The sequence below is a fragment of the Pseudorasbora parva genome, chromosome 3, assembly GCF_024679245.1.
Source record: "Pseudorasbora parva isolate DD20220531a chromosome 3, ASM2467924v1, whole genome shotgun sequence".
Lineage (NCBI taxonomy): Eukaryota > Metazoa > Chordata > Actinopteri > Cypriniformes > Gobionidae > Pseudorasbora > Pseudorasbora parva.
Window position 1 is genome coordinate 13,935,271 of NC_090174.1, and position 13,623 is coordinate 13,948,893.

General features: G+C 37.6%; 1 protein-coding gene across 2 annotated transcripts in view; it reads right to left on the reverse strand.

Moving 5' to 3' along the window:
- Positions 1–45: 45 nt before the first annotated feature.
- Positions 46–13,623, reverse strand: part of aatf (apoptosis antagonizing transcription factor) — a 28,791-nt gene continuing 15,213 nt past the window's right edge. The window contains exons 8-12 of one of the 2 annotated variants that reach the window (XM_067437867.1): positions 13,005–13,088; positions 12,801–12,868; positions 12,640–12,720; positions 11,905–11,976; positions 46–295 (exon numbers count right to left, since the gene is read on the reverse strand). In XM_067437867.1, coding sequence (XP_067293968.1) covers positions 250–295; positions 11,905–11,976; positions 12,640–12,720; positions 12,801–12,868; positions 13,005–13,088 — 351 coding nt within the window. In that variant the 3' untranslated portion in view covers positions 46–249. The remainder of the gene's footprint in view (positions 296–11,904; positions 11,977–12,639; positions 12,721–12,800; positions 12,869–13,004; positions 13,089–13,623) is intronic. The other variant, XM_067437868.1, reaches the window with a different exon arrangement.

A 13,623-nucleotide genomic window follows, 5' to 3' on the forward strand; every position in this document is an offset into this window, starting at 1 on the left:
CTGAGATTATGTACTGAGTGTAAAATGAAGACATCAATGAGGCAAACATTTGTTGACAAAAATGTGTTTTTTAATAGAAAGGCACTAAAATTGGTCATTTTACCAATTTAACAAAATGTTTAGTTTCATTTACAAGAAAAATCAAACAGGTTTGAGTCAGGATTTCACCTGCAACAGAAGTGTGTGAGAGAATAGTGCATACACACACACACACACTGAAGTTTAAGCATGTTGAGACAGATGTTTCAGTCAGTGTGCTGGACCATTTGCAAACAGGGAACGAAACAGCTCAGACCTGAACACAAACAGAAGACATTACAAATTAGCATTTTTGGACATGTTTTCGGGGACAAGAAAGATACACAATGCTTTTATTCAGAAAGGATGCATTAAATTGATCAAACGTGACAAACACCCATGTCTTAATGGACCTTGCTTTATGCACTGTTGCACAGTCAAGATGGAATAGGAAGGAGCCATCCCCCAAACTATTACCACAAAGTTGAGAGCATGAAAATGTCCAGGTATTCTGGAGCATTAGAGTTCCTTACACTGAAACTATGGGCCAAGCTCAACCCATGAAAAGCAACCCCACACCATAATCACACCCCGCTCAGGGATTTAACTTGGCCTACCACTTCATGGCTGAGTTGTTGCTCCCAATTTCTTCCACTTTGATATAATTCCACTAAGAGTTGACCGTGGTATATTTAGCAGTGAAAAAAATTAAGAAATGGACTTATTGCACATGACAACCATGATACCACGCTTGAATTCATCGAGCGCCTGAGAGCCAAGTGAAAATTCAGCTTTGACGTCAGAAATAAATTACATTTTAAATTGTATTGAAACAGAAAAAGCTACATTTTAAGGTGTAATATTTTACATTACTGTTTTACTGTATTTTTTTTAATCAAATAAATACAGCCTTGTTTAGCTTAAGCACAAACATTAAAAAAAAATCAATGTTTCTAACTAGTACTTTATTATTTTAAACTGGTATAAAACAAGAGAAGAGAATCTATATTGCATGAGGAACTCAACAATCTGCTCATCCACAACTAAAGGCCACAAATCCTAATAGATAAACTGTGGCCCTATTTAATGCAGAGAGGACAAAAGCACACATGAACGGTCCTGAGACTGAAGTGTTAATGTCCCAGAGGGTGAGCTGAGGCCAGGCTAACAGGCCCATCCTTAATCCGAAATCCCTGTTAGAAATGCACCACCAGCGTTGAGGATTATAGCACGTAGCCACCATCACACAATGCATACAATCAGATCCAAACAGAACCTGGAGAAGCAGAGGGCTGAGGAGAGATGCTCAGGATCAAAGGGGAAAGATGAGACCTATATCTGCTGATGAAGTTTACCCAGAACCCTCATGCTACCTAGAGTCCATGGCTCTTCCCATCACCCCATCTTGGACAAATGCATTGTGATTATCTCTTAAGCCCCTGCAGAATTTGTATGCTGCGTGTCTGCTTGCTTGTCCTAGAGAGAGAGAGAGATGGTGTGTGTACTCCCCATCCTGCAACGTCAGCATTAACATTCATGGGGCCAGTGGTGCATGTCGGTGTTATAGAGCCGGCGATAAGATATGGCAGAGGGGTTGTGTAAGCGGGCGAGGGAAAGTGTTTATGTGTATGAGTGTATCTGGCTGCACGAGGAAAAGGTCACCTAGAATCCCTCTCCGACAAAGGTCGCCGGTCACTCTCTGATGCCATCAGCATACATCATTATTACTGTAGTTCACAGATTGTTATGTAAATAAGACCCAAGCCACCATGCACGCATTACCATGTATGAGAGCTGAGAGGCTGGCAAAGGTCAGGCTTCAGTTTGTCATCTGTGGCTCTGATAACAGTCACTATTATTATCAGTATGTTGCAACAAAAATAAAATAGACCACTATCATAACATACTAATGCACTCTTTGCTGTGCATAATTATTACGCCACACTATGGTCTGTGAGCAGATAGGGAGGTTTAAGATTTGATCTGTAAACACCTCACATTACCAGATAATCTGGACCAAACATCTTAACCGACCAGGGTCCTGGACAAGATTTTTTTCTCAGATTGCCGGATGGGGTAAATCGAGTGTAAATTGGCCTAAAACTCCTCTAGTCTCTCAGCCCAGATTACGAGCTCAGTAAGATTTCTTTTTTTAATGCTCACCAAGGGTGCATTTATTTGATCACAAATACAGTAACATTATGAAACATTACAATTTAAATGAACTATTTTCTAGTTTAGTACTCTAGTGACAGCAAAGCTACATTTTTTAACAGCCATTACTGCAATCTGAAATCATTCTAATACGATAATTTAGTGCTATACATTATTAAAGGGTTACTTCAGCAATTAGCATATGGGTTTCTATCAGTAGAAACCCTGGAGTATATTCAAATGATTATTTTTTTGTGTGAAAATCTATTTAGCGTTATCTTATTTAAGAATTACCGATTTTAGTACTTTTTTATTTCTTATTTTTATTTGTGAAAGTTATTCATCCACACACTAGTTATAAAAAGGTTATATATTTTTATAATTAGAAATATAAAATACTGTGTTTGTGCGTGCGTGCACGTGTGTAAATGTTGTTTTAAAGGTCCCGTTCTTTGTGTGTTTTCGAAGCTTTGATTGTTTACAGTGTGTAATATAACATGAGTTCATGTTTCGCGTGTGAAAAAAAAAAAAAAAGAAGTATTTCTCACACAATTTGCTTATCTGTACAGCGCTGTTTTCTCTGTCCTAAAAACGGCCTGATGATTTTCTTGTTCTATGAAGTCCCTCCTTTAGAAATACGTAACGAGTTCTGATTGGGCCAGCACTTCCCGTGTTGTGATTGGACAGCAGCTTAGCGCACTTTGCCCAGAAAGGTCCCGCCTCTTACGGGGAGATGCAAGCGCTGAATGCTTCACGTGGAAGAGCAACAAGACCACGCCCCCTATTTTGCGTGTTCTTGTGGGCGGAGGGTTAGTCAACAAATGGTTCTAGTGACGTCTTTCATGAAGGAAGTGCAGGTCTGTAGTCCAAACCGGCCGTTCGCTGTAGGCTTTGAAAGGGAATTTCTGTTAAATAAAATATCTCGCTTGGCATTGAAATTTGAGCTTTATAATTTTACAGGTATTATTTAAGCTCTAACAGCAACATTACACACTAACTAAAGTTTGAAAGATGGAATCACGAAGAACAGGACCTTTAAGAAAATAAATAAAGAAATGTTACAGCTTTTGATGTTTCTGGACTTTAAATACATTTTTGTACTTATGTATTTGCAGGAAGGAAAATGGTACTTGATAAAGCATTCTTACATAAATTACTGACTAAAATCTATTTTTGATATTACAAATCACCCCTCTATTGTTCATCAAAATTCTGATGTTTGCATATAGACAACTTGTCTTCACAGGTCATCACTAAATTAATACCTATCGCTTCTAGAGAAGACAATACCTTTAAAGGACCACCTGAGCAGCATACACACAAATTACAATGCAAATAGTTTGACAATTGGTTCTGTGATGTCTCCTGGTCTGCCTAAAGATGTGCGTGTGTGCATTACTGTTCAGCACAATTCATTTCTGTCACCTCCTTGAGTGCTTCATGTTTTCGTCCTCTACGTGCTCAAGTAGAACAGCACTGTGACCGTGATCACCAGGCAGAGTCTATCCGTCACCTCAACCTCTTCATCAATCCATCCTCTCCTCTCAAATCCTGCCTCTACATCCTGCATATTTCTTCTCTATACCTCTCCAAATGCAGCACAGTATATGCTGGAACCCTTAAAACCTCCTCAGAAATGATAACTGTGAGTGCTCAAGGAAAAGAAAACAATAGAAGGACTACAGCGAAAAGATCAGTGTATTCAAGTCATCATGTGTTCCAGTCTTGATTTTGTAGAACTGTTAATTCCCCATTTAGGTCTAAAATATCTAGATTTTTTTTTTAAGGTAGTTCGCTTAAATTAAAAATATAATTTGCTCCAAATATGTGTGATTCTCTTAAGAGGACATAGTTTAGCAGAATGTTCAAGCTCTGTGAATAAGAAAGTGAATATTGACTGCTATTGTCAAGCACCAAAAAAAAAAAAAAAAAAAAACCCACAATACTACTACTAGTCTTCTAAAGCCATTTGATAATTTTGTGTTGACAGACTAAAATGAAGGAGACAGAAAAGCACTGGCGATTAACCTATGGAACCTTGGTTCCACGTCTGTATAAAGAAAAAAACAAGGTAATTGTGACCTCACAATGTGTGCGATTTTTACTCTAGACCATGCAATTGCAAATCGAATCAGGCATAACAATGACCACTGACAGGTGAAGTAAATAACACTGATTCTCTCATCATCACAACATCCCTTCTATTGGGTAAAATATATATTAGGGAGAAAGTGAACATTTTGTCCTCAGAGTTGATGCGTTAGAAGCAGGAAAAATGAGCAATCATAAGGATAACCAAGTTTGACAAGGGCCAAATTGTTATGGCACGGAGGAATGGAAGAAGGTCTGATGAATCACGTTTTCTTTTACGTCACATGGCTGGCCGGGCGCGTGTCCATCACTTACATAGGGAACACATGGCACCAGGATGCACTATGGGAAGTAGGCAAGCAGTGTGATGTTTCAGGCAATATTCTGCTAGGAAACCTTGGGTCCTTCCTTCCGTGTGGATACTGACTTGCATCACCTACACTATATTGCCAAAAGTATTGGGGATCCCTTTCAAATCATTAAATTTGGGTATTCCAATCACTTACATGGCCACAGGTGTATAAAATCAAGCACCTAGCAGACTGATTCTACAAACATTTGTAAAAGAATGGGTCGCTCCCAAATGCTCAGTAAATTCAAGCGTGATTTCTCTGTCTGGCAATCCAATGGACGAGTCTGGGTTTGGCAGTTAAGAGGAGAACTGTAACTGCCTGATTGTATTGTGCCAAGTGTAAAGTTTGGTGGAGGGGGGGGGGTCAGGGGTTGGGCTTGGCCCCTTAGTTCCAGTTAAAGGAATTCAATGCGCCAGCATACCAAGACATTTTAGACAATTTTATGATCCCAACTTTTGAGGCATGACATGACTGCACACCAATGAACAAAGCAAGGTCTATAAAGATATGGAGGGAAAAGCAAGGTCTATAAAGATATGGAGGGAAAAGCAAGGATGAGCAAATTTGGTGTGGAGGAACTTGACCTCAACCCAATAGATCACCTTTGGGTTAAATTAAAGCGGAGACTGCGAGCCAGGCCTTCTTGTCCAACATCAGTGCCTCACAAATACACTTCTCTTCCCAGAAGAGTTAAAGTTGTTATAGCTGCAAAGGGTGAGGCAGCTCTATATAAACCCTACGGATTAAGAATGGGAAGTTCATGTGCATGTAAGGGCAGATGTCCCAAAACTTTTGGCAATATAGTGCACTTATTTTTATTTGTGAGTTTTTCATCCATACAGTAATTATAAAAAGGTTATACATTTTTATAATTAGAAATATAAAATACAGTTGTGCGTGTGTTACACGTGTATAAACGTTGTTCAAGAATGTTCGAGCTCTGTGTTTGCAGACCATGTACACCCTCATGCAAACAGTATTCCCTGGTGGCTGTGTCCTCTTTGAACAGGATAATCCGCCCTGCCCCAAAGCAAAAATGGTTCAGAAATGGAGTAGACCAACAATGAGTTAGAGGTGTCGACTTGGTCTCCAAATTCCACAGATCTCAATCCATTCAAGCATCTGTGAGATGTGCTGAACAAACAAGTCCGAACCATGGAGGCCCCACCTCGAAACTTACAGGAATTAAAGGATCTGTTGCTAACATCCAAAATTACATTTACATAACATTTACAGTTTGGGAATGGTTATTTTGACATGTTTGATTAGAACTGTGACTGATTGCATTGATCATCTGAAGTGCACACGCTGGAACAGCACTCCTTAAAGTCAAAGCGAAAACAATTTAAATCACTAGCACACATTGGTTTTAGTAGTATTGCATTTTAGATTGTTTATTCGTATATGTATAGTGCATTAATAATTTTTTTTCTTGCAAGTGCTCAGTGGTATCTCAGTGCCAGATACCACAGCACACCTTCAGGGGTCTAGTGGAGTCCATGCCTCCAAGTCAGGGCTGTTTTGGCAGCAAAAGGGGGACCAACACAATATTAGGAAGGTGGTCATAATTTTATACCTGATCGGTGTTATAAACTCGCAATTGAGGAAATGTCTTTTCCTCAGAATTGGACTTTATAATTTGCACTTTTAATTTTATATCTCTTAATTCTGAGTAAAGAAGTCAGAATTCCCAGATTTAAACTTGCACTTGCAAGAAAAAAAAATATTAATGCACTATACATATACGAATAAACCATCTAAAATGCAATACTACTAAAACCAATGTGTGCTAGTGATTTAAATGATGTTTTCGCTTTGACTTTAAGGAGTGCTGTTCCAGCGTGTGCACTTCAGATGATCAATGCAATCAGTCACAGTTCTAATCAAACATGTCAAAATAACCATTCCCAAACTGTAAATGTTTAGCTCATCCAAAAATGTAATTTTGGAAGGAATAGAGGCTTCCTTCCATCTCCCGAACTGCATCTCTGGAGCTTAGCCAAAGCATTCTAGCTGTTCTTCTTTACCCTTCTCACCGAGGCTCTTCTCCCCCGATATAGCTCAGTTTGGTCGGACGGCCAGCTCTAGGAAGGGATCTGGTCGCCCCAAATGTCTTCCATTTAAGGATTATGGAGGCCACTGCGCTCTTAGGAACCTTAAGTGCAGCAGAACATTTTTTGTAACCTTGCCCAGATCTGTGCCTTGGCACAATTCTGTCTCTGAGCTCTTCAGGCAGTTCCGTTGACCTCATGATTCTCATTTGCTCTGACATGCACTGTGAGCTGTAAGGTCTTATGTGCCTTTCCTAATCAAGTCCAATCAATATAATCAAACACAGCTGAACTCAAATGAAGGTGTAGAACCATCTCAAGGATGATCAGAAGAAATGGACAGCACCTGAGTTAAATATATGAGTGCCACAGTAAAGGGTCTGAATACTTAAGGCTGATTTATACTTCTAAGCTGGACCTACGCTGCATTCTCTACGCCGTAGAGTTACGCTTTGTTTTTCATTTATACTTTGTGTTGTTGCCCTCGTCAATATGCAATTGACCTATCGGTAAGACCCTCCCCCCTTAGTTACTGTTGCTAACTCGGACAAACAAACAGATTTGCTATGTCTTACAATGACAGCTGTCAGTGTGAAAACCTCATAAGATGTTTTTGGACAAAAAAATGTAGCGTATACCCCGTCTAAACGATGAACATACTTTACTGATGGTTTATGAAGTTGATTACATTGTTTTTCACTACAAAAAAATTAAAATTAAAATTAAAAAAAAGAGCGGGACAAACATTAACGTCTCATTGACACGTTATCTGTACCTGCAAAACAACTCCAATAAACTGCGTGCAAGCTCTCCCTTTCACTACCCGTAAACTATAATACGCATCAAAATAATAGTCCCTCTTTATAACCCAGATAATGTAGACCTTCAAATTTAACCTCAAAATGACCTCAAATTAAAAAAAAACATTTGATTAACCTTGCCATAGTTAAATAACAACAGTTCAGTACATGGACATCACATACAATGAGTCTCAAACACCATTGCCTCTTCCTTCATATGTAAATCTTTTTAGTGAAAAAGACCATGGGAAAAACAGGCTATTTTCAACATAACGCCACGTGACAACCACTGGGATCCTTAATATGTACGCCCCCAACATTTGCATGTCAGCCCATGTTCATTTTCAGGCGGAACTGCGCATCTTCTGAATCATCAGTTCAGCAGATAAACAAGCATCACGCTAGGACAGCGAAAACGGCAGATAATGGAAATAAATGTCATGTTCCAGGCTGTGCAGGGGAAGTGAGGACTTTTCATACCATTCCCACAGATAAACAATGTCAAAAGTCATGGTTGATGTTTATTTACAATTGGATACCGCAACAAGTTTTTCCTTTGCTCGGCCCATTTTACCATAGAGAGTTTTTCTAACCTGAGGCAATATACAGTGAGGAAAATAAGTGTTTGAACACCCTGTTATTGTGTAAGTTCTCCCACTTGGAAATCATGGAGGGGTTTGAAATTGTCATCATAGGTGCATATCCACTGTGAGAGACAATCTAAAAAAATACCCAGAAATCATAACATATGTCTTTTTTAAGTATTTAATTGTATGACACCGCTGCAAATAGGTATTTGAAGACCTGTCTATCAGCTAGAATTCTGACCCTCAAAGACCTGTTAGTCTGCCTTTAAAATATCCACCTCTACTCCATTTATTATCCTAAATTAGATACACCTGTTTAAGGTCGTTAGATGCACAAAGACAGTAAGAATCCAACTACTAACATGGCCAAGTACAAAGAGCTGTCAAAAGACACTGAGACAAAATTGTACACCTCCGCAAGGCTGGAAAGGGCTACGGGGAAATTGCCAAGCAGCTTGGTGAAAAAAGGTCCACTGTTGGAGCAATCATTAGAAAATGGAAGACGCTAAACATGACTGTCAATCTCCCTCAGAATGGGGCTCCATGCAAGATCTCATCTCGTGGGGTCTCAATGATCCTAAGAAAGGTGAGAAATCAGCCCAGAACTACACGGTAGTAGCTGGTCAATGACGTGAAAAGAGCTGGGACCACTGTTTCCAAGGTTACCACTGTTTCCACTGTGCAATTTTGGCCACGATTTGGCCGTCTGGGACAAATTTAGCAAATCCTAAAAGATTCCTCAGATCCTAGGCTAAAATCTGACGTCTTTGGTCGCTAGTTTGACATGTTCACCGGCAGCCGATTAATGAGCGCTGCGATCAAATTTTACCTCAGACGAAATTCTGGCAGTGTCAGGAGATTTGGCACACAATCCTGCAGTGTGACTTCTCCTACGACGACAGTCAAATATCTCTTTTTCAAGACAAACTATGACCAAAACGAGAGCTAGAGATTTCTTTGTAGCCAGCATTTCAGTCCCGCGTGTAATGCAGCTCACTGTCACTGAACGCGTCATTCATTGATGATATAAAACTCCGGGTGAGTTTTCTTGCGCGCGTCCGTTTTTAGCGCGCCTTAACTATCGTGCAGTCTGACATTAATGTCAACATGTTCGAAGGAAGAAAAATGATGAATGCCATCCCAAGAACACCATCCCTACTGTGAAGCAGGGGGGTGGTAGCATCATGCTTTGGGGGTGTTTTTCTGCGCATGGGTCAGGGCGACTACACTGTATTAAGGAGAGGATGACCGGGCCCATGTATTGCGAGATTTTGGGGAACAACCTTCTTCCCTCAGTTAGAGCATTCAAGATGGGTCGAGGCTGGGTCTTCCAACATGGCAATGACCCGAAGCACACAGCCAGGATAAACAAGGAGTGGCTCTGTAGAAGCATATCAAGGTTCTGGCGTGGCCAAGACAGTCTCCAGACCTAAATATTATACATTATGGAAAATAATGTAAAAATACATATATTAATATTATTTGAAAATAAATAATATTAACATTAATTTTCTCAGGTGTTCAATTACTTATTTGCATCTATATCATACAAATAAATAGTTAAAAAAATCATACATTGTGATTTCTGATTTTTTTTTTTTTTTGATTATGTCTCACAGTGGACATGCACCTACGATGACAATTTCAGACCCCTCCATGATTTCTAAGTTGGAGAACTTGCAAAATAGCAGGGTGTTCAAATACTTATTTTCCTCACTGTAGCAGGATTTGCTCAGCGTCTGATACTGAAGGAAGGGCAGATTCCAACCGTATTCCTGCAAACAGTAAGTAGTGATTTTATCCACTTATTGACTGTCGAACCCATTTCGGATTAAATTGAAAGATTCTTAGTAAGACAACATTACGATAATATCCCCCGTGTTGTCTAGATCTAACGCAAGATGCTAAAGTATAACAATTGGAAACTCCCAAGTAGCTCACATAGTTTGTCAAATGACAAAGGTTAATATTATTTCCTACCAGTGGTGTCATAAAATACAACAGTAGATATGCATGTTGATCCCTTTTTGCTTGAAATCGAAATTAGCTAATATTTCATCATCAACAACTCAGAAGCTAACCACATTTTCCTACTACTGTTTAGTTGCTTACAGATCGCTCACTCGAGCCTTGTAGCCAACGTCACTTTCACCATCTAAGTTTAAATGAAAGTAATTTGACAAGGCTTCAAGTCAATTTGTTAAATAAATATACATTTTTGAGAACTGAAGTATGATTATTTTGCAGCGGGTTATTAGTAAACATCACACTATTTTGAGTGGCTTCTACATTACTTTGTTTGGCTACATAAATCTATACTCAACTATACACAGTGGATCTATGTATTTATTCACGAACATAGAATCTCTGGACTGCAAAATATTGTCTTATATAGCAGATATAGGATGAAATTATAATTTCTGGACACACGTACTCCTATCGCAGATTTATTTATTTATAGACCAGAGGGAGGGGTTCTGGCAGACCAATCACGGCACTTGCGGTCTGCGTCAGGGTACGGCGTATGTAACGCCGACGTATAAATTGAGCTAAATTGAGCAAAAATGTCAAAAATTCTGTGTCAGTATGGAGGACTGTGTGTACATTAATGAGAAAAGGCATTAACTTAAATGATTTTAGCAAACGGCTGCAATATAACGGAGTAAAAAAATGTAAGGGGCCTGAATACTTTCCATACACAATGTATACATTTAAGATTTTTAAACAAATTATCATCAATGTTGGAAACAGTTGTCCTGCTTAATACTTTTGTAGAAACTGTGATGCATATTTTTTATTGGGGAATGAGAGCAGCATTTTCAAAAAAGCAGCATTTATTTGATATATATATATATATATATATATATATATATATATATATATATATATATATATATATATATATATATATATATATATATATATATATATATCTTTTGTAAGATTATAAATTGATTTACTGTCTCTTTTGATCAATTTATTGTGCCATAGCTGATTAAAAATTTATAAAATAAATAAAACAAAGTTTGAACAGTAGTATATGCTGCTTAATATGAAAACATTATGTCACTCATATGCCAATAAACAAAAAATATTGCTACAAAACACCTGATATGTACAACTGTCTTTGTAGAACCATGGGAAAACATAAAAATATGAGAAGGGGGATTAAAAGTGAAATCTTTGAAATGTGAGTGTTTGTGTATTTGCATATCTCCAGAGTGTGTTTGATTAGCCTGTTCTCTGTTTGAGGAGGATTACTGTTGGCTGACAGGACAGAGAAACACACAACTGAGCCATTAATTAAACGCACGCGCACGCACACACACGCACGCACACACACACCTTACTGCTGGTGTCCTTACAGAACAGTAATACAGTAAGAAAAAAGCCCAGTCAAATTTGACAATTAAAAGGACAGTTCACTCAAAAATGAAAGTTCTGTCATCATGTATTCATCTTTATATTGTTCAAAACCCATTTTTTCCTCAAAGAACACAAAATGAAACATTTAGCAAATTGTTATAGCTGTTACAAAGACAGTTTGAGTCTGTTCCCCACACACAGAAATCTGTATATAGAAGTAAATATAGTTTACAATGCATGTAAACTGCTTATCTGGTGCTTCTTTGTCCTTTTTCTACTTTCCCTGTATGGAAAACAGCAGCTGAGATATTCTGTTAAATATCTTGTGTTCCACCACAGTATGAATAAAATAAGTACAAGTAAATTATAAGCATTTTCGTTCTCATGTTAACTCCACAGATGATTAAAAAAAAACTGTATTTATCATATGAATATGATTTTTCAGGAGAAAAAGAAAATCAGACATGGGAAGAACAACACTCACCGGGCATCATCACTCATGCTGCTATTATCCATAGGAGCCATGAAATTCATCAGCTTACTGTGAATGTGAAACCTGACAAGAAGTTTGAAAGAATGATAAGTATAAACACAAAGTCTTGAGTAAACTGAATTGTGATGTTTCATTGTGAGTGATTTTGAACTCATTTACATGACAAACACACCATTAGAAGAGACGTATAATAAGAGATGATATCTGATATCTGGGCATAACCGAATTTTAATACCAAATAACCGCATATGACTTAATGTCACAAAAATGGCTTTGTAATCTAATAAAATAAAAGCGGTTAGAATCGTTGAGATACTATTAGTTAATTATTAGTTAATTAACTATTAATATTTTTATTTCAAATTTATTTTTATATTTTTTTTTTTCATTTTAATTTGAAACTGTGTCATTTTTCATTCGTTTTTGTACTAAATTAAACTAAAATAATGTTTATGGTGTTTTATATGAGTGAATTTTATGTATGCATCCCCAGATCATTTTAACTGCAAAATTAAAGAAAATGCCTTTTACATAAATGAGAATTATCCTGCCTGAACAAATTAAATTTTTAGTACTTCAACTTTACAAATAGCTGAAATAATATATTTTATATATAATTAAATTAAATAATATTTAATTCAATTAATTTTTTGATAACTTTACAGTTGTTTTGTGAAATTCAGCTGTATATACCAAGTTGAGTCTTTCAGGAGTGTGACAGCTTACCTGATCTTCCTGCCTTTGCTGGCTTTGGTGTCCACCTTCTTCTTGATTTTACTTCGTAGTTTCTGGATGGCAAGCCACTGCCTGTGAGATCAGAGTTGAGTTATTATTATCAAATGCACACAACACATTAAACATACATATATACGTGTGTGCACACTCACTTTCCCATGGCCACTTGATCATTGGGGTCTGTCGCACTCGTCTTGCGCTCAATAAGCTCTCGAAGTAGCTGTGAAAATGATAGAGAGCGAGCTTTCTGACATCACCTCAGTATGGCTACAATCGTTTTATAGGTACTTATCAATATAGTCATTGTTGTTGACAAATAATCTGCATTAATCAATTCATCCTGTCTGTTTTCTTACCTGGTGATAAAAGTCATCGTCATCAAAAATCTCCTCGTCCATATCTTTGAGGTGCACATTAGCTTTCAGTGCCAATTCAGCTGCCTAAATCAACAGAGAGTGAGCTCAGTCAGTCTTCTAGCATGATGGAGAATATTACTTTTAAAAGTATTATTATTGCGTTACTACTAATACAAATAATACAAATACAGGTCCTTCTAAAAAAATTAGCATATTGTGATAAAGTTCATTATTTTCCATAATGTAATGATAAAAATTAAACTTTCATATACTTTAGATTCATTGCACAACAATTGAAATATTTCAGGTATTTTATTGTTTTAATACTGATGATTTTGGCATACAGCTCACGAAAACCCATAATTCCTGTCTCAAAAAATTTGCATATTTCATCCAACCAATAAAAGAAAAGTGTTTTTAATATAAAAAAAGTCAACCTTCAAATAATTATGTTCAGTTATGCACTCAATACTTGGTCGGGAATCTTTTTGCAGAAATGACTGCTTCAATGCGGCGTGGCATGGAGGCGATCAGCCTGTAGCACTGCTGAGGTGTTATGGAGGCCCAGGATGCTTCGATAGCAGCCTTAAGCTCATTCAGAGTGTTAGGTCTTGCGTCT